The sequence below is a fragment of the Emys orbicularis genome, chromosome 4 (assembly GCF_028017835.1).
Source record: "Emys orbicularis isolate rEmyOrb1 chromosome 4, rEmyOrb1.hap1, whole genome shotgun sequence".
Taxonomy (NCBI): Eukaryota; Metazoa; Chordata; order Testudines; family Emydidae; genus Emys; species Emys orbicularis.
In genome coordinates this window covers 157,500,563-157,521,614 of record NC_088686.1, presented here as the reverse complement: position 1 = coordinate 157,521,614, position 21,052 = coordinate 157,500,563, and the positions used below count along the sequence as shown (strand labels likewise).

The window sequence follows — 21,052 nt, the reverse complement described above, 5'->3', positions numbered from 1 at the left end:
GTGCGGCTGTTCCGGTCGCGGGGGCCAGGCCGGAGCAGCTCCGCTCGCTGCGGAGAAAGGGCGGAGCGGAAGCAAAACTCCCCGGCTTCCGCGAGCCGAGCTGGGGCCTGCGGGGGGGGGACAGAGGAACTGCCGGGGGAGGGGAGTCGGAGCCAGGACTCCTGGGTTCTCTCCAGGCTCTGGGAGCTAGTGGGTTAGAGCGGCAGGGGAGGGGCTGGGAGCCCGGACTCCTGGGTTCTCTCCCTCGGTCTGAGAGAGGAGGGGAGGGGAGTGGGGTCAAGTGGGTTACAGCAGGGGGGCTGGGAGCCAGGACGCCTGGGTTCTCTAGCACTAGACCTCACTCCCCTCCCCAAGACAAACATAGACCCCAGGCGTCCTGGCTCCCAGCCACCCCCCGTTCTAAGCACTAGAGCCCACTCCCCTCCCAGAGCCAGGGAGAGAACCCAGGAGTCCTGGCTCCCAGCCCCCCCTGCTCTAACCCACTCGACCCCACTCCCCTCCCAGAGCCAGGGAGAGAACCCAGGCGTCCCGGCTCCCAGACCCCCCCGCCCCTTTCCCACGCCCTCCCCCCCTCGTTAATCCTGGAAGCGGCTTGGAAGGGATTACAATGGAGGGGCTCGGATGCCCACACTGAGCTCATTGTGCTGTCGCTGACTCACACCGGAGGTGTGTGTGTGGGGGGGGGGTCCGGGTCACCATGACCTCAGCCTCACAAGGGAAGGTCTCTCCAACCTGCTGTGGGCCGGAGTCGAGGGGCACCGGCGGGGGGCTGCGGGTCGGGAGTGAGGGGCCTGGGCAGAGCTGGGGGGGGGGGGCTGAAGTTTAGGTGGCCCCTGTACCTTTCTGCCGCTCTTCTCACACGTTTCACAAATATAACAGGAGTACTTGTGGCACCTTAGAGACTAACAAATTTATTAGAGCATAAGCTTTCGTGGGCTACAACCCACTTCTTCGGATGCAGAAGTGGGTTGTAGCCCACGAAAGCTTATGCTCTAATAAATTTGTTAGTCTCTAAGGTGCCACAAGTACTCCTGTTATTTTTGCGGATACAGACTAACACGGCTGCTACTCTGAAACGTTTCACAAATAAAGAGCAGTAGAAAAGTCATGACACATCTTGCAATAGCTTTCCGGGTGGGTGGGGTGGGGGGGTCTCTGTGATGTTACACAGGTCTGGGTCATATAAGGAGTGAGGGACATGAAGAAAAGAGTTAAATGTACTACTTCTTCCCAGAGCTCGGGAGAGAACCCAGGAGTCCTGGCTCCCAGCCTCCCCCACCCCTCTAACCACTAGACCCCACTCCCCTCCCAGAGCTCGGGAGAGAACCCAGGAGTCCTGGCTCCCAGCCCTCCTGCTCTAACCCACTAGACCCCACTCCCCCCAAAGGTGATAGATGGGTATATGGGGCTGGCTGGATGGGGGGATTAGAGGGGGGGGGTTTAGCTAGAGAGCGGTGTGTGGGGGTGGATGGAGGGGGTAGGGGGTAGGGGGTAAGATAGAGAGGGGTATGGGGGTGGGTGGATGGGGAGGGGGTAAGATAGAGAGGGGGTGGGTGGATGGGGTAAGAGAGGGGGGTGGGGGTGGGTGGATGTGGGAGGGGGTAAGATAGAGAGGGGTGGGGTGGATGGGGTAAGAGAGGGGTGTGGGGTGGGTGGATGGGGAGGGGGTAAGATAGAGAGGGGGTGGGTGGATGGGGTAAGAGAGGGGGGTGGGGGTGGGTGGATGTGGGAGGGGGTAAGATAGAGAGGGGAGGGGTGGATGGGGTAAGATAGGGGTGTGGGGGTGGATGGAGGGGGAGGGGGTAAGATAGAGGGGGGTGGGGTGGATGGGGTAAGAGAGGGTGTGGGGGTGGGTGGATGGGGAGGGTGTAAGATAGAGAGGGGGTGGGTGGATGGGGTAAGAGAGGGGGGTGGGGGTGGGTGGATGTGGGAGGGGGTAAGATAGAGAGGGGTGGGGTGGATGGGGTAAGAGAGGGGTGTGGGGTGGGTGGATGTGGGAGGGGGTAAGATAGAGAGGGGAGGGGTGGATGGGGTAAGATAGGGGTGTGGGGGTGGATGGAGGGGGAGGGGGTAAGATAGAGGGGGGTGGGGTGGATGGGGTAAGAGAGGGGTGTGGGGGTGGGTGGATGGGGAGGGTGTAAGATAGAGAGGGGGTGGGTGGATGGGGTAAGAGAGGGATGTGGGGTGGGTGGATGTGGGAGGGGGTAAGAGAGAGGGGGTGTGGGGTGGATGGGGTAAGAGAGGGGTGTGGGGTGGGTGGATGGGGAGGGGGTAAGATAGAGAGGGGGTGGGTGGATGGGGTAAGAGAGCGGGGTGGGGTGGGTGGATGTGGGAGGGGGTAAGATAGAGAGGGGTGGGGTGGATGGGGTAAGAGGGGGTGTGGGGTGGGTGGATGGGGAGGGGGTAGATAGAGAGGGGGTGGGTGGATGGGGTAAGAGATGGGGGTGGGGGGTGGGTGGATGTGGGAGGGGGTAAGATAGAGAGGGGTGGGGTGGATGGGGTAAGATAGGGGTGTGGGGGTGGATGGAGGGGGAGGGGGTAAGATAGAGGGGGGTGGGGTGGATGGGGTAAGAGAGGGGGTGTGGGGGTGGTGGGGATGGGGAGGGTGTAGATAGAGAGGGGGTGGGTGGATGGGGTAAGAGAGGGGGGTGGGGTGGGTGGTTGTGGGAGGGGGTAAGACAGAGAGGGGGTGGGGGTGGATGGGGTAAGTGAGGGGTGTGGTGTGGGTGGATGGGGAGCGGTAAGATAGAGAGGGGTGAGGGTGGATGGGGTAAGATAGGGGTGTGGGGGTGGATGGGGTAAGAGAGGGGTGTGGGGGTGGGTGGATGGGGAGGGGGTAAGATAGAGAGGGGTGGGGTGGATGGGGTAAGATAGGGGTGTGGGGTGGATGGGGTAAGAGAGGGGTGTGGGGGTGGGTGGATGGGGAGGGGGTAAGATAGAGAGGGGTGGGGTGGGGAGGGCCAGAGGGGCGCAGTGACGGACACACAGAGCCGCCCCCCCCCCTCCCCTCCCCTCCCCCGCTCCGGCCCGGGCGCACCGCGGCCCCTTTAAGCCGGCTCAGGAATGTGTTTATGCCCCGGGCTGTCCCCCCCCCCCCCCCACACCCCGCCGCACGCACATGGAGGGACGGGCCCGGGCGGGGGAGCGGAGCAAAGAGCAACCCCCCTCCCCTCCCCCCCGCACCCCCCCGCCTCCAGGAGCTGATCCCCCCCGGGGGTGCGCGCCCCTGGCCCGGGCCGGGCTAGCGCTGAGCTCAGCCTCCTGGCATCCACGCGGGTCCGGGAAGGGGGCGGGGGCGGGGGCGGGGGGGGGGATGAGGGGGGGCTGGGAGGGGATATAAACCCGGGGCCCCCGCCCCCAGCCTGGCCTCTGCCGGGCAGCAACAAGTGAGCGCGGCTGGGACAGCATGGAAGTGCTGACAGGTAGGGGAGCCCGGACTCCTGGGTTCCTTCCCTGGCCCTGGGAGGGGAGTGGGGGCTAGTGGTTACAGCAGGGGGGCTGGGAGCCAGGACTCCTGGGTTCTGTCCCCAGCAGTGTATGACTCACCCTCCCCCCCATTTGGGGGACATTCCTGGGTCCGGGGTGGGGGCAGCTTGCACAGTGGAAGTACTGAATTGGGGGCAGGAGTAAGGGCTTAGATGGGCTGGTGAGGGCCTGGCTTCCCCGAGGTGGGCTCCGGGGTGGCTAAGAATTGAGGGGAAATGGAGACAGTTGGGGGGCAACTGGGGCTGGGGGACGTGCCAAGAGCTGAGGAACCCCAAGAGGACCCTGTCCCCTGTAGACACTTCTCCAGACCCTTCCACCACTCTATGCATCTGGCCACCACCCCCAGGTCTTCTACCTTCCTCCCCATCTTCCCTTCCAAAAGCTAACCCTAGCGTGACCAGATGTCGCGATTTTATAGGCACAATCCCAATTTGGGGGTCTTTTTCTTGTATAGGCTCCTATTACCCCCCACCCCTGTCCCAATTCTTCACATTTGCTGTCTGGTCACCCTAGCTAACCCCCTTCTGTCCACCCAACAGCTCCTGCCCCGGGCATGTCTCTGCGGGGCCAGCCAGAGGGGCAACATGGACTCTTCACTGTCCGCCCAGCCACCTGCCTGGCTGGCGGCTCTTCCGGGCTCCATCTCTGGGCTGGGATGGCCCCTAGCTAATGATTGACTGGTGGAGTTTGGGCGCCAGAGGCATCTGGGTAGGGACCGAGCGTGACGAGCGCGCTCAGGTCTCGAACCAAAAGCCCGTGACATGCTCGTCAAGACCCACCAACGCGACCACCCAAGGCTGCTCTAACCAGTAGACCATACTCCCTGAGAACCCAGGAGTCCTGATATGCAGCCCCCTCGCACACACTAGACCCCATTCCCCTCCCAGAGCTGGAGATAGAACCCAGGAGTCCTGATTCCCAGCCACCCCCCTGCTCTGACCACTAGACCCCACTCCCCTCCCAGAGCTCGAGATAGAACCCAGGAGTCCTGATTCCCAGCCACCCCCCTGCTCTGACCACTAGACCCCACTCCCCTCCCAGAGCTCGAGATAGAACCCAGGAGTCCTGATTCCCAGCCACCCCCCTGATCTGACCACTAGACCCCACTCCCCTCCCAGAGCTCGAGATAGAACCCAGGAGTCCTGGCTCCCAGCCACCCCCCTGCTCTAACCACTAGACCCCACTCCCCTCCCAGAGCTTGAGATAGAACCCAGGAGTCCTGTCTCCCAGCCACCCCCCAGGAGATTGGCATCACCCAAGGTGGAGAAGGGTCCCAAGCTATGGCGCTTCCAGAGGGGTCCTCTTCTCTGCCTTGGCCACCTCCTCCAGCTTGGGCAGGTGCCCAGTACAGTGCCCGCGTCACCCTCCTGCAGGGCTGGGGCTGGCAAGGTTCTCGGGCCGTTGGGACATCCCCGTAGTTACTGGTCGGGCTGGGAACCTGGTGGGGGGCTGACGGCTGGGACGTGACCAGCTACCTGAGAGTGGGGGCGGCATGGGCACTGCCTGGCATCAGAGATCAGTGAAAAGGGGAGGTTAGACAGAAGGGCTCTGGTGGGTTAGAGCAGGGAGGGCTGGGAGCCAGGACTCCTGGGTTCTCTCCCTAGCTCTGGGAGGGGATGGGGGTCTGGTGGGTTAGAGCAAGAGGGACTGGGAGCCAGGACTCCTGGGTTCTCTCCCCAGCTCTGGGAGGGGAGTGGGGTCTAGTGGGTTAGAGCAGGGGGGCTGGGAGCCAGGACTCCTGGGTTCTCTCCCCAGCTCTGAGAGGGGAGTGGGAGCCAGGACTCCTGGGTTCTCTCCCCAGCTCTGGGAGGGGATGGGGGTCTGGTGGGTTAGAGCAAGAGGGACTGGGAGCCAGGACTCCTGGGTTCTCTCCCCAGCTCTGGGAGGGGAGTGGGGTCTAGTGGGTTAGAGCAGGGGGGCTGGGAGCCAGGACTCCTGGGTTCTCTCCCCAGCTCTGAGAGGGGAGTGGGAGCCAGGACTCCTGGGTTCTCTCCCCAGCTCTGGGAGGGGAGTGGGATCTAGTGGGTTAGAGCAAGGGGGGCTGGGAGCCAGGACTCCTGGGTTCTCTCCCGGCTCTGTTATAACTTTTCCTTCCTTCCAAGGGAGCGGCTGCTCCGTTCTGGTGCGTTGGGTCAGAACAATGGGATCTCTGGTGCTTGACTGGGAGGTAAAACACTGAGTACAATAGGGGGTGGGGTGCATCTGACACCTGGCAGGGGAATGGGTCAGCAGGGGGTGTTCTCCCCGGACAGTCAGTGCTGGCCCCAATGCCCCTGTGTGGCGCTAGGAGGCGCTGTGCTGCAGGCAGATGGAAGGAACCGTTGTGTGCGGCTGTTCCCCAGCTGCCCCACCCCAGAGGTGGCCGCATCTCAGCAGTATTTTTCCAGGGGGGGATTTCCTAAGATGAATTTCCTCTCTAGGTGGCTTCTGAGCCCAGGAGCTCGCTCCAAAGCTCATGGCTCTGGGCCTGAGTTGAATAAACTCTTTGTTCACTTCCTCTCTCCAGTGGATCGCGCCAACCTGCTCTCTTCCGCCTCCTCTACCTCGTCCCTCTCCCAGCAAGAAGTAGCCACCAAGATCAAGCAAACACACCGCCTGACAGTGCTGCTGAAGCACTGCTCTGAACAGCTGCTGGCAGAATATGTGAGCATTGGGGAGGGGGGTAGTGCTGCCCCCTGCTGGAGGGGTCAGAGTCCTCTGTGTGTGTGTGTGTCTCGCTGTCCCCTGTTACACAGTTGTCTACACGTTTTTTTTCAATTCCCTGGCTTCGATCCCAGGGGAGACCATGTCCTTCTGTCCCCCGCTGGTCAGACACCCTTTGGGACCCTGAGTGAAACCATGACATCCGAGCGGAGAGCCTGACACGATGGCTCTGAGAGCGGGAAGCTGGCCCACGCTGTTAACTCTCAAACCTAATGGTGGCAATTCAAGTATTAAATTTGTTACGGACTTCGCTGCTGCTCCTACAGCACAAATGCTTCAGACAGCTTCCTCCCATTCCCTTCCCAGCGCCACTAATAGAACCCAGGAGCTGTGGGTCCCAGCCACCCCCTGCTCTAACCACTAGACCCCACTCCCCTCCCAGAGCTGGGGATAGAACCCAGGAGTCCTGGCTCCCAGCTCCCCTGCTCTGACCACTAGACCCCACTCCCCTACCAGAGCTGGGGATAGAACCCAGGAGTCCTGACTCAGTGTCTCTCCGTTCCAGGTGCGTCACCAAGGGGAGCCATTCAGCAGTCCAGATTTCCAGCCCCCTGCCATGGCAGTCCCCGGGCTGCCCTCGCCCTCTATCCCCCCCGAGGCCTGGCTGGCGCTCAGCGACGGGAAGCGGCTCTGGCACCTCACCGCGGCCTACGCCACCCTGCCCGGACTCCTGGGTTCCGTGCGGCGGCAGCAGGCCGAGCTCAACCCTTTGGCTTCGGAGCTGCATCGGCAGCTGGAGGCTGCGGCCCGGCAGTGCCTGGGGCTGGCCGGGAACCTGGAGGGGATCATGGGCGCCTTGGGGCTGCCAGGCCCCTCGCCTCCTTCCCCCAGCCTGGGCGGCCCCCCCACCAGCGCCTTCCTGGCTAAGCTGAGCGGGTACCACGTGTGCCGGCTGCATCGGGACTGGGCCACGCGGAGCCACGAGGCGCTCGGGCTTCTCCGCACCAAGTACCCGCTGTGAGTGCCCCCATCCTGCCCTCTGCCCCCCAGATACCGCTGCCCCCCACCTGTCCCTCCCCGGGAACCCTGGATCCTGCCCCCCCAGATATCCCCTGCCCCTGTCACCCCCCAGGTCCTGCCCCCCATCTGCCCCTCAGATAATCTCTGGCCCCCACATGAATCCCCCTTGCATCTGCCCCCAAGTACCCCTGCCCCAACCATCCCCCCAAGAAACCTCCTGCTCCCCCATCTGCCCCCCCCCAAAACCCTCTGCCCCTCCTGCTCCAACCTCCGACTCTCCTCCCCAGCCCTCACTGCAAACTCCTGGGGGATCTCCCTTCCCCCAGCTCCTGCCCTGGTTGGGGGGAGGGGATCCCACACACACACACTCCCTTGAAGGGGCCCTGCCCCACTGAACTCTGAGGGGAGGGATCGGTCCCAACTCCCCCCTCCCTGTCAATACAGACATTATGCAGAGGGGCTAGGAGGAGTCTCCTCTGCCCCCCCCAAAATACTGGGGGACCCCCACCCATATATATGGAGGTGTAGGGGGGGCCTTTGACCCCCCCCTCCACCCCCACCAAACTCTAGTTCATACTGTGGTATGTTCTTACCAGAAAACACAGTGTCATAATTATTAATAAAGTATTTTTAGTAGAAGCTCAAAGTGTGGGGAGTTTGCTGCTGGGGGCATGAGTGTGTCCTAGCTCCCAGTCCCCCCTGCTCTAACCACCAGACCCCACTCTCCTCCCAGAGCTGGGGAGAGAACCCAGGAGTCCTGGCTCCCAGCCCCCCCTGTTATAACCCACTAGACCCCACTCCCCTCCCAGAGCTGGGGAGAGAACCCAGGAGTCCTGGCTCCCAGCCCCCCTGCTCTAACCCACCAGACCCCACTCCCCTCCCAGAGCTGGGGAGAGATCCCCGCACAAGCGTATTATCTCAGAAAAAACAGAGCTTTTATTGAGTGTCGAAGAAACCAGTTTTAAAGAAATTCCCCGTGACACAATGGCAGAGACATGGGTGAGCCGTGAGAGTTTATAGGAATTCCAGCATTGCCCCCTGATGGGGGGAAGTGGGGCTGTGTTTGCATCTCTCCGTGTATGCGTGTGAGAAAGAGAGAAAGACTATGGCCCTCTACCGGTTAGAATCAAAATTGCTCCACTATGTTTCATATTCCCCGTACTGCTAATGGCGGTTCCCCTGAGCTCATACAGAAGTAGCCCATGTTTTTAAGGCAGACAACCTTCTTTCTATCTGTGCTGCTACGCACCCACCCTGGAATAACAACCCTGAGCAGATATACAACGTAGAGAAACAAGTGTTGGACAATAGTACCATCTAGGCTTATTGTAATCAAGCAGCGACATCCACAAAAATCAATAAATTAATACAGTATCCTAGGAAATTCCACAGGTAGCAAGACTTGACCATGATTTTTAAGGCATCAAATTTTACGGCTCGCAACATCCTCATGGAGCGTTCCTGAGCAGCTGTTCCCCAGCTGCCCACCCCAGAGCCAGCTGCATTTTAGCACTGGCTTGGATTCCCACCTCGGTACCTCACATCACTTTATAAAGTGCTTCTTGAACATTTCTCTTGGTTCCCTTCAGCAAACCTACAGCAATTTTCTCTTGATGTGGACTCAAGAGGTGTCCAAAGTATTAGAAGCCCCACATTCAAGTCAACGTTCCCTCGTCTGTTAAATAATATAAATAATCCAGATAAATGCTTCTTTTGGACATAAATACAATGGGATTTTAAAATATGTATTAGAACATAAGAGCGGCCAGACTGGGTCAGACCAAAGGTCCATCTAGCCCAGTACCCTGTCTGCAGACAGTGGCCAATGCCAGGTGCCCCAGAGGGAATGAACAGACCAGGGAATCATCGAGTGATCCATTAATATTCTTTACACACACGTAATGGATTTTGTGGCCTAGGACTTAAAGCCGTGGACTCCTAGGTTCTACTCCTGGCTCTGCAGGTCACTGTCCCCCTGCCGGGGATTCAGTTTCCCCATCTGTAAACTTGGGGTAAAGATAGCGCTCTCCCCTGTGAAGCGCTTTGAGATCTATGGATGGCCGGCACTAGGTAAGAGCTGGGCATTATTGTTCTGATAATTATCATCAAATCTGTCACAAAAGGATCTTTCCCCATCTCAGTTTGGGCCAGAACTGACGTGAGGAAAAAAATCCACTGACCCTGAGCAAAACAACAACAAAAAATCCACCTTTGGACTCATTTATCCCTGTTATGGAGGGGAGGAAATAAGGTTGATCGGAAACTTAGGACAGGAACTGCATGTGCCACATTATTGGGCAACCAGAAGCACATCAGCTATTCTTCAGGCCCAGAGGAAGTGCGTGGCCTAGCCAGGAGGCCAGCAATCCTATTTGGGCCCCCTGCACGTGATGGATCCCTGAAGCAGAGGCCAACAGGAAGGGCATGGTCAAGCCAACTGGAAGTGTATTGGCCATCCTCTAGGCCAATAGGAAGCGCATTGGCTATCCACTAGGCCAACAGGAAATGCATGACCCAATCCATAGGCCAACAGGAAGTGTATTGGCCATCCTCTAGGCCAGTGGTCTCCAAACTTTTTTGATCGCGCACCCCTATCAGTAAAAAATTTTTGAGCACGCCCCCCCGCCACGCCGAAGCAAAAAAAAAAAAAGGCACTCGGACTCCCGCCCGATGAATCAAAAAAAAAAGCGCTCCTCCTGCCGCGCACCCCACTTTGGAGACCACTGCTCTAGGCCAACAGGAAGCACATGGTCAAGCCAACAGGAAATGTATCGGCCATCCTCTAGATCAACAGGAAGCACATGGTCAAGCCAACAGGAAGTGTATTGGCCATCCTCTAGATCAACAGGAAGCACATGGTCAAGCCAACAGGAAGTGTATTGGCCATCTTCTAGACAAACAGGAAGTGCATGACCCAGTCCATAGGCCAACAGGAAGTGCATGGCCCAGTCCTTAGGATCACAGGAAATCCATGGCCCAGCCAACAGGAAGTGCATGGCCCAGTCTATAGGATCACAGGAAATCCATGGCCCAGCCTACAGGAAGTGCATGGCCCGGTCTATAAGTCAACAGGAAGTGCATGGCCCGGTCTATAAGTCAACAGGAAGTGCATTGGTCCAGCCAACAGGGAGCATCCTCTAGGCCAAGAGGAAATGCATGGTCCAGTCTCTTTGCTCACAGACAGTGCCTGGCATGGTGTCGCCCCCTAGGCTGGGTACTTGGCCTTGAGCAGGGTGAAGTCACGCACAGTCCGGTCAACCCAGCCATGGTACTCCCGGCATACCACGTAGCCCCGGCACTTCTTCTCAAATGCCCCCACCCCAGCTGCCTCTGAGGTCAAGGGGTCTGTGGCCGGGGGCGTCGGGATGCCCATGGCAGCCATAATGGAGGTCAGGTTGGCCAGGAGACCTCGAGTCCGGGCCCGGGCAGTGCCCAGCATGGCCAGCAGCTCAGAGCAGTCGGGGCACAACTCGTCTTGGTCGTCCCACACCAGCTGGAGGAAGGCGTCAAAGGTGGCATAGGCCCCGTAGTTCCGCGCCAGCCGCTCAGAGTCGCCCATGGTGCGCCAGGCCAGGAACGGGAAGCTGGCCACCGGCACCCCCACCCACCGCAACCCCAGGGCGCTGAAACCGGGGTCACTGAACGGGGAGCCCTGGGTGCTCAGCTGTTGTGGGGGAGACACAGAAAAGAGGGGCGGTCAGGGCATGTGCTGTCCTCCCCCAGTAGGTTAACCCCCACAACTCCTGTCCTACCCCAATCCCAGCTCCACCCCAAGATTGATTCAAATCCCCCCATTCCCTCCCCACAGAGACCCCACCTCCTCCCTCGACACCCCCTTCCAACCTGGAATTGGGGACTGCATAGACATGCAGAGGCAGAATGGGAGGGGGGAGAGAACTGGGTCCTCTGGGGGGGATGCCTGGGGTGGGAATTCCCATTGCGCTGGGAGGGGGGTCTTGGACCCTACCCCATCACCACCTGGCACCCTGGCATTCCCAGGGGTGGGTCGTACCAGCACCAGCCCAGCTTTGGAATTGCTGGCTGGGCTCCAGGCTGCAGAGAGCGTGTTGGCTGGGTGCTCAGCTGGGCGTGAACTCCTTAGCTGGCATCTTCCAGCTTGGGGCTGGTGCCAAGGGGCCCCAGGTGGGGCGGCCAAAACATGACACTCCTCTCTCTCCCCCCCCACCCCCGCATTGTCAGGGGGAGAAGGACCTCGACAGAAGGACAAGGCCATTGGAGGATTCACCAAGAGACTGGATTAAACCATTCATATGTGTCTTCCCCGGGCACTGGCTCAGGGGGTGGGGAATGGGACAGGGGGCCTGTCCCCTCCAGGGGTGCTGGCTAGAGAGAGTGGAACCCCGGGCCTCCTGGCCCATGAATAAAGCTGCATTTTAGTCATGGGTATTTTTTAGTAAAAGTCATGGACAGGTCACGGGCAGAAAACAAAAATTCACAGCCCAAGACGCCCACTGGTGCTGGGCAGGAAGGGGCCAGGCAGTGGTGTGTGGCCCCAGGACCCCTGCTGGTGGTCGAGGAGGGAGGGTTGGCGGGGCTGACAGGCTCTTCCTGGCTCGGACCGGCATGTCCCTGAAGCTCCTAGGCGGAGGGGCCAGGGGCTCCGCGTGCTGCTGCTGCCACAGTCACTGGTTCCGCAGCTCCCATTGGTCGGAAACTGCAGCCAATGGGAGCTGCGGGGGCGGTGCTTGCGGACGCGGGCAGCGCGTGGAGCCCCCTGGGCCGTCCGCCTAGGAGCTGCTGGGACATGCCAGTGGGAGCCGGGCAACCCCCCTCCCAAGGTAAGCGCCACCCCCCACCCCAGCCCTGAGCCCCCTCCCACATCCAAACTGCTGCTGCTCCTGCAGAAGTCACGGAGGTCAAGGAAAGTCATGGACTCCGTGACCTCCGTGACAGACACGCAGCCTTACCCATGAATGGCCTTAGAGGCCTCCGAGCCCCCTCCCACCCTGGGGGCCCAGCACTCACGTAGGTGTTGAGCAGCTTCGTGGTGTTGGCCTGCAGCAGCCGGGCCAGGTTGTAGGTCTGAGAGATGGTAGCAGCACTGGGATTGGGGTCGGGCCGGGCCAGCTGGACCAGGACCAGGGACACAAGCAGATTCTGGGCTGCAAGAGTAGAGTGGAGGAGAGGCTTAGTAGGGGAGTCAGCCGTTGGCCTGGCTTGTCACAGCACCTTTCCTCAGCCTGAGATCCCACCGCTCCCACCACCGCTCTACTCTGGGTTATGGCAGCCACTTCTTCCTCAGCTGGGATCCCACCACTCCCACCATCTCTCTGCTCTTTGCTATGCCAGCCACTTCTTCCTCAGCTGGGATCCCACCTCTCCCACCATCCCTCTGCTCTTTGCTATGGCAGCCACTTCTTCCTCTGCTGGGATCCCACCTCCCCCACCACCCCTCTGCTCTGGGTTATGGCAGCCACTTCTTCCTCTGCTGGGATCCCACTGCTCCCACCATCGCTCTGCTGTTGGCTATGGCAGCCACTTCTTCCACTTTTGGGATCCCACCACCCCCATCATTCCTCTGCTCTGGGTATGAGAGGCCCCTCCCCCAGCAGCCTCTTCCACCTTTGCTGGGGTTCCACCTCCCCCTAGCTCTGGGCTATGCTAGCCTTCTGCCCCCTGATGGACTCCCTAGCTGGCCTCTCTGCTATTTAGTCTGCATTCTGGGTCCCCAATCCAGTGCAGAGCCAGACTCCGCTCTGGGATTTCCCTGTGACTCTCCCAGCTGGGCCCTTGCAGAGGTCAATGGGCAGATTGACGGGGAGTAACTAAATCCAGAACAGGAGCTACACACCTGTCTGGCTTGGAGACTGTGCAGTGTATATTACCCTCTGGGAGGGGACTGGGATCTAGTGGGTCAGAGCGGGGGCAGCTGGGAGCCAGGACTCCTGGGTTCCATCCCCAGCTTTGGAAAAGGAGTGGGGTGTAGTTGGTTAGAGCAGGGGGTCTGGAAGCTCAGTTAAATCCTCCCCTGGGGCCTATGCAGGGGCACTTACCTAGAGTGGGAGGCATCTCTGGAGCCCTGGCATGCAGAGGGTGCCAATCGGGGTGTGGCCTCCAAATTATTTTCCTGTCGCCTCCTAGTGGCTGATCCGGGCACCGCCTCTTCTTGCCCCCTAGTGGCTAATCCCAGCACTGCCTCCTGTCGCCCCTTAGTGGCCAATCCCTGCACTTTCTCTTCTTGCCCCCTAGTGGCTGATCCCAGCACCCGCCCCACTGAATTCTCTGTCTCGGCTGGGAGCTTCCCAGGGGCTCCTCTTGGGCCAGGTCCCTTCTGCTACCTGAGCCCTAGGGGATGTGGCTGCTTTATAGGCAGGTCGGGCCCTGTCCCCCTCCCTCCTCACGACACCTTCTGCCAGGAGCGGGCGGGGAGGCACCTGGGTTTTCTGGACTCTGTTTCCAGGAAGGGAGAGGGGAATGGGGAGGGTGTGCCATGGGGCAGGGAGTCGGGGGGGGCAGGTGTGTGGGTTGGGATTGCACAATGCTTCGTGCGAGGGAAGGAAGGAATGAAGGAATGGGAAAGTGAGCCTGTGTCTGGGGGGTGGCCACACCCCAGCCTGAAAGTCCCAAAGCCACATGTGGTTGGAAAGGGGGGGGAGCTAACCCTGCAGATTCTTCCTCCTTCTCTGTCCCGTCCCCGGTCATGGCTTTCCATCCCCAGCCCCACTCCGCCAATCCACCTTCTTCAGTCCGCCCATTCCCCCTCCTCCTCCCATCCCTATATGCCCCTCCCCCAGATCGCTCAGGCCCCACAGCCCCCTCGGCCAGCCATGAGCACGGGGCCCCTGGGGCAGATGCAAGTGGAGGGCTCGACCCACCCACAAGGGGGCACCGGAGGCCAGGACCCTGCCCCCAAGGAAGAAAAGTGGGATGAGAAGCGGTGAGAGTGGGGGGCGGGAATGAGGAAGGGGGCAGGGAGGGGTCCCATTGTGACAGACATAATAGGTGCCCGGGCCGTGCCAGCCGACGGCGACTGGCGTCTCTGCACGTCCTCGCCAGATCAGGTTTCCAGCCACAAAGCAACCTGGGGGACAGGAAAGAATCCAGCAGAGGAGAGGGGTGGGAGCCCAGACTCCTGGGTTCTATCCCTGGGTCTGGGAGGGGAGTGGGGGCTAGTGGTTAGAGCAGGGGGGGAGGGCTGGGAGCCAGGATTCCTGGGTTCTAGCCCGGGCTCTGGGGGGGGAGTGGGGTCTAGTGGGTTAGAACAGGGGGCTGGGAGCCAGGACTCCTGGGTTCTATTCCTGGCTTTGGGAGTAGAGTAGGGCCTAGTACAGGAGTGGGCAAACTTTACACCCCTGTGGCACCGCGGGTCCCGCGCTGCTCCCGGAAGCGGCCAGCACCATGTCCCTGTGGACCCTGGGGGCAGGGAGGACAGAGGGCACCATGCGCTGCCCTCGCCTGCAGACGCCGCCCCCACAGCTCCCATTGGCTGAGAACAGGGAACCACGGCCAATGGGAGCTTTGGGGGAGGTACCCACAGGCGAGGGCAGCGCATGGAGCCCTCTGCCCCTCCTTCTCCCCAGGGGCCACAGGGATGTGGTGCCGGCCACTGCCACCCCAGAGCCGCTCCAGGTAAGTGCCACCTGGCTGGAGCCTGCACCCCGCACCCCAACCCCCTTCCACACCCCAACAGGATTGAGAGGCACCAGCAGAACAAATAAGAAACCCAAGAGTCAGCTTTATATATGAGATATTTTATTTCTAGCACCTGTTCTATTCTTCTCACACAGATGCAGACCTCCTGACCTGTAGCCCCCTCTTACCCCAGTGTTGGGGTCCTCACCTCATCTACAGCTCATTCCCTCCCCACCTCTGCCAGTGTCCCTCAACCTGCAGCTCCCCTGTTATCCCAACCCTAGACCCTCCCTCTGCCCACCCCAGCTGCTGAAGCCCCTAACAAAAACCCACAATTTTTTGCTCATGGTGAGGAGAGGAAATGAGTCACGTGTCTGCCTGTGACGGCTCAGGGGGGTAAATCCTTCACCACCCCAGGCCCAGCAGTTTCCTCTGACCGGGTGGATGATTTCCAGTCAGCTTTGGCATGTGAGGACACTCCAGGCCCAGGATCGAAAGCCCCAAGGCATCCTGGTCTTGCCCTCTTATTTGCATATTGGTCTCTTTCCAGTCTTCCCCATATGCTGTCACAGACCCCCGCTGACATCAAATACAGAATTATTTCCTTCCCTTCGACACGGATGGGAAGTTGTGGCAGCTGAAAGCAGGAGGGGCTGGGAGCCAGGACTCCTGGGTTCTCTCCCCAGCTCTGTGTGGGGAGTGGGGGCTAGTGGGTCAGAGCGGAGGGGCTGGGAGTCAGGACTCCTGGGTTCCATCTCTGGCTCCAGTAGGGGAGTGGGGTCTAGTGGTTAGAACAGAGGGGGTGGGACTCGGGACTGCTGGGTTTGATCTCTGGCTGGGGAGTGGGGTCTAGCAGTCAGAGCTGGGAGTCAGGACTCCTAGGTTCCATGCCCAATACCAAACACAACACTCCGCCCAAGTTTTGCCCACAGCTGCTACAATTTCTGGCGGGGTCGGAGAGTCGACAGAACGCGCGTCACCTACAAACAGGCCAGTCGGGAGGGTTGAGATGGTCAATGAGAGGAAAGAAAGACTCTCCCAGAGTCTAGCCGGAAATCATAAAGTGTTTTATGACGGGGTCTAATCAAACAATACAGCCCTGCTAACACCCGGCCACCCGGCTCCCTTCCTCTCTGCCTGGAATTTAGCACCTGCTAAGAGTCCCCTCACTTTCCCCGTCCCTTGCCCTTCGCCTTTATTTATTCTAGATAATTTCCTTTTTGTAAATCTGCCTTGATGGGGAATTGAAACACAACGAAGAGACCAAGATCCTGGAAGAGAATCTGTGGGGCAGGGGGAAGAATGGGACATGGGGTCTTTCCCCTCTAGGGGCGCTGGCTCCGATCTGGCCCCAGGGCAGGGGGTTGGCTGGCTCAGCGGGATGGGGAATGGGACACGGGGCCTTTCCCCTCTAGGGGACGGCGGCTCCTATCCAGCCCTAGGTCAGGGAACTGGTGGTGGGGGGAGTGGAATGGGAGCCAAGGCCTTTGCCCTTAGGGGGCGCATTTGGGCAGGGAAGCCGTCTGGTGGAACTGGTCTAACTGGAACAGGTCACGGTTTATTCTTTCCAGGAATCCAGCCCCAGATGGCGGATGGAAGCAGGTGTCCGAGATGCCATCTGGGCACCGGGTGGGAAAGCACCTGGTAGGCAGACTGGAAGGCCGTTAGTCTGCCTCTATCGCTTCCGTTTCCTCCTGACCCGACCCACCTGGGAGCCTGTTATCCAGCTTCTACTTTCCATTTCACTCAGTGAACTAACTACTTAGGGGGCTGGGAGCCAGGACTCCGGGTTCTCTCCCTGGCTCTGGAGGGTCTAGTAGGTTAGAGCAGGGAATCTGGATGCCTGGGTTCTTTCTGTGCCTCTCTGTCCCTGCTGTATTAATAAATTAGCCTGCCTCACAGACATGCCCTCAAACCAATCCCCTCCCAGCGCTGGGCTAGGAGGAGCCTTGGCTCCCAGCTCTTCTGGAGTCACCTCTCCGGCCATGGGAGGGGAGTCCATCATGAACCGCGCAGGGTATTAGCCTAGTGCTCCGGGGCTATGGGTGAGTCTGCACTACCACCTCCTGGCCACAGGGCACAAGGACAACCCCATCGCACCCCTGACCCTCTGCTGGACTGGTCACCTTCAGGTCAAGGCAGAAATGCCTCTGGTTATAGCAGCTACCCAGGGTGGGGAATGGGGCACAGGGCCTTTCCCCTCTAGGGGCGCTGGCTCCGATCCCACCCCAGGGCAGGGGACTGGCTGGCTCAAGGGGGTGGTGAATGGGGAAATGGGGCCTCCGGCACTGATCTAGTTCCAGGTAGGTTCAGTCCCGGCTCGTGACCCAACGAAGGAACATGGCTACCCATCCCTGGATTGCATATCAGCAACAGACACCGTAGAAACCAGGTACTCAAACCCACCAAGGATCCATCGACGGGCCGGCCCCAATTCCGGTCTGTGGACCGTAGGCTCTGGTGTAGATCGGCACGGCCATGGAGGTGCTGTGAGATGACTCCTCATTAGGTTTTTATTATTATTAATTATTATTATTATTAAACATTTCCGCAGCCCCGTGGCTTTGCACGGTGCTCGTACAGAGGTCTAAAAAAAAGGTTCCTTCCCAGTAAGCTTACAATCTAAGTTAGACAAACCTAGGGCACGCTGAGGGGATGGGGACGGGAACCGTCAATAAATATAAAGGTCAGTTGTGTTATAGTGTCACAAGATCTGAGAACTTCCAGGATACATGGCCAGCTGCCGTCAACCAGTCTTGCACTGTTGACTCTGAGACAGCGATGGCCGAAAAAATGACACCTCTTGGTGATCTGGCCCATTGACCCCACTGGAGTCATGGCCGACTGGGGCCAGACCCCCAGCTGTTGTCACTCGGCTGTAGCTCCATTGGGCTCAATGGGGCCAGACCCCCAGCTAGTGTCACTGACCCCAGTGGAGCTACAGCAGAGTGACCCCAGTTGGGATCTGCCCCATTGACCCCAATGGAGCTGCAGCCAAGTGACCCCAGCTGGGGAGCTGCCCCATTGACCCCAATGGAGCTGCAGCCAAGTGACCCCAGCTGGGGATCTGCCCCATTGACCCCAATGGAGCTGCAGCCAAGTGACCCCAGCTGGGGAGCTGCCCCATTGACCCCAATGGAGCTGCGGCCGAGTGACCCCAGCTGGGATCTGCCCCATTGACCCCAATGGAGCTGCAGTCGAGTGACCCCAGCTGGGATCTGCCCCACTGACCCCAATGGAGCTGCAGCCGAGTGACCCCAGCTGGGATCTGGCCCCATTGACCCCAATGGAGCTATGGCCGAGTGACCCCAGCTGGGATCTGGCCCCATTAACCCCAATGGAGCTGCAGCCGAGTGACCCCAGCTGGGGGTCTGGCCCCATTGACTCTCTAAGTAGAAGATATTTGTTTTCATCCATTTCCCCGTTGCCGTGTGGAGTCCGTGGCGTCTCAGTGCTCCAGGGACAGGATCCGCCCGGGCGCCCGGCAGCCCCGTCTCCCCGATTAAACGTCTGTTCCTGGTCCGTCCTGGCGGCTGGTTCTGAAATGGGCGAATGCTGCGGACGCTGCCCCCAGTGAGGGGGCGTCAGTCTATCCTGCCTCATGCGCCCCCCATGTCCCGAGGCTGTCAATCCACCGCCCTCCCCTCTGAACCAAGCAGAGGCCCAGAGACGGGGAGATCTGAAGGAATGGGGTGCCCCATGTGTTGGGCACTAGGAAATGGGCTGTGGTGTGGGGGGGTTCCTGGTGAGCTGGGATTAGGGGGGGTTCCTGGGTATGAACCCCCCTGGGCACCATCATTAAATGCTACAAAGGTTTGGGGAGTACCAAAATCTGTCCCCCGTCACCCAAATTTAATCCCCTTGAGCCTCAAACCCCCCCACCGAACAATATTTCACACCTAGTAAACAGACCATCAATCCACTCGCTCCCTAGTGACCAGTAGCCCCTAGTAACCGAACCGCCAATCAACTCCTTAGCAACAATCGCCCTGGTAATCAAACCACCAATTCCCTCCCTCTCTCAAGAGTGACCCATCATCCTTACTAACCGAATCAGCAATTCTCTCTCTAGCAACTAACCACCATGGGAACCAACCCACCAATCGCTGTTAGTGGTCAGTCAGCATGGTTACTGCACTACCGACCCCCACCCTAGTGACTAATCACTACAGTAACCAACATACCAATTCTCTCCCTATAATCGCTATGGTACCAACGCACCAATCCCCTCCCTAGCGATCAACCACCGTGGTGACCAACCTACCAATCTGCTCCCGAGTTACCAACCACCCCGTGGCAACCAACCCACCAATCCCCTCCCTAGTGATCAACCACTAAGGTCACCAACCCACCAATCTGCTCCCTAGTTACCAATCACCCCACCAATCCCCTCCTTAGTGACCAACCACTACGGTAACCAACCCACCAATCCCCTCCCTATAATCGCTATGGTACCAATCCACCAATCTGCTCCCTAGTTACCAACCACCCCATGGCAACCAACCCACCAATCCCCTCCGTAGTGACCAATCACCAGGGTAACCAACCCACTGATCCCATCCGTAGTCACCATGGTAACCAACCCCGCCACAGTGACCAACCACTCCCTAAGCCCCCCACCTCTCCCCACCCACCCCGCCCCCTTCACTCCACCCCCCACTGCCACCCCACTATCCGGAGGTGGCGAGCGTTGGGCCGGGGGGCTGGCGGGGGCACGGGCAGGGCAGGCTGGCCCTCCGCCGGCGTCCCGTCGCCCGCGTGAACGCGCTGGTGGCGGATGAGGGTGGAGCTGCGTCCGAAGCTTTTGCCGCAGAGGGGGCAGCGGTAGGGGCGGGCGCCGGTGTGGGCCCGCTGGTGGACGGCCAGGTAGGAGCTGTCCCCGTAGCTCTTGCCGCAGACGTTGCACTTGAAGGGCTTCTCGCCGGAGTGGATGATCTGGTGGCGGATGAGGTGGGAGCTCTCGCTGAAGCTCTTCTGGCACTGGGTACAGCGGTAGAGCTTCTCGCCCGTGTGGGTGCGCTGGTGGCGGCCCAGGTCCGAGCGCTGCGAGAAGCTCTTCCCGCACACCCCGCAGGCGAAGGGGCGCTCGCCGGTGTGCACTCGCTGGTGCCGGATGAGGTGGGAGCTGAGCGTGAAGCGTTTCCCGCAGTCGGGGCAGTCGAAGAAGCGAGGTTCGGCCCGGGGGGCGGTGCTGACCCGTCGCCGCCGGGCGTACGGGCCCCAGCGGCCCCCCCGCTGCCGGGGCCGGCACAAGCTCTCGCAGGCTTCGGCCCAGTCAGGGCGGTTGGGGGCATCCGGCCCCGGAGACTCTTCCTCCTGCCGGGGAGGCTCTGCCACCTCCTCTTCCTCGTTGTCGCTTGCCGTCCCGTCCCCTGCTGGGAGAGAGACAGCAGAGTGCAGGCAGAGCTCACTCCCACACCGGAGAGGGGATTCCCACCAACACAGCGCATGGAGAGAGGGCAGAGACCGAGGGGCAACACTCCCCGCAACTATCTGTCTCTCCCCAGAAACATGCAACCATCTATCCCCCACATAAACACCCACCCACCCACCCCTCCCTCCCTCCCTCCCTCCATCCCATAAACACCCTCCCTCCCTCCCTCCATCCATCCCATAAACACCCACCCACCCATCCCTCCATCCATCCATCCATCCCCCAAAACATCCACCCACAAATCCCTCCCTCCATCCCCATAAACATCCACCCACCCACCCGTACATCCATCCCATAAACACCCACCCATCCATTCATCCCATAAACACTCACCCACCCATCCCTCCCCCCCTCTATCCATTCATCCCATAAACACCCACCCTCCCATCCCTCCATCCCTCCATCCATCCCCCAAAACATCCACCACAAATCCCTCCATCCATCCCCATGAACACCCACCCACCCCTCCCTCCATCCATCGATCCCCATAAACATCCACCCACCCACCCACCCGTACATCCATCCCCAAAAACACCCACCGACCCGTCCCTCCATCCATCCCTCCACATAAACACCCACCCACCAACCCATCCCTCCCTCCCTCCCTCCATCCATCCCCCAAAACATCCACCCACAAATCCCTCCCTCCATCCCCATCAACACCCACCCACCCATCCCTGCCTCCATCCATCCATCCCCATAAACACCCACCCCATATCGATCCCTCCATCCCCAAAAAACACCACCCACCCATTCATCCCTCCCTCCGTCCATCCCCATAAACACCCACCCACCCATCCCTCCCTCCCTCCCTCCATCCCATAAACACCCACCCACCCATCCCTCCATCCCCCAAAACATCCACCCACAAATCCC

At 60.0% G+C, this 21,052-nt stretch overlaps 2 protein-coding genes and 1 pseudogene across 2 annotated transcripts in view; 1 reads left to right on the top strand and 2 right to left on the bottom strand.

Moving 5' to 3' along the window:
* The window catches only part of LOC135877976 (RING finger protein 112-like), a 1,138,053-nt pseudogene that overhangs the window by 552,204 nt on the left and 564,797 nt on the right, over positions 1 to 21,052 (bottom strand).
* Positions 1 to 21,052, bottom strand: part of LOC135877125 (zinc finger protein 208-like) — an 82,765-nt gene that overhangs the window by 23,289 nt on the left and 38,424 nt on the right. Inside the window, 1 exon segment of the mRNA XM_065402470.1 lies at positions 19,579 to 20,114. Within this exon segment, the coding sequence (XP_065258542.1) occupies positions 19,579 to 20,114 (536 nt within the window).
* Positions 3,407 to 7,150, top strand: CTF1 (cardiotrophin 1). The gene is made up of 3 exons (XM_065402469.1): positions 3,407 to 3,422; positions 5,993 to 6,129; positions 6,695 to 7,150. Exons 1-3 carry the CDS (start codon positions 3,407 to 3,409, stop codon positions 7,148 to 7,150), a joined length of 609 nt encoding a protein of 202 aa, XP_065258541.1.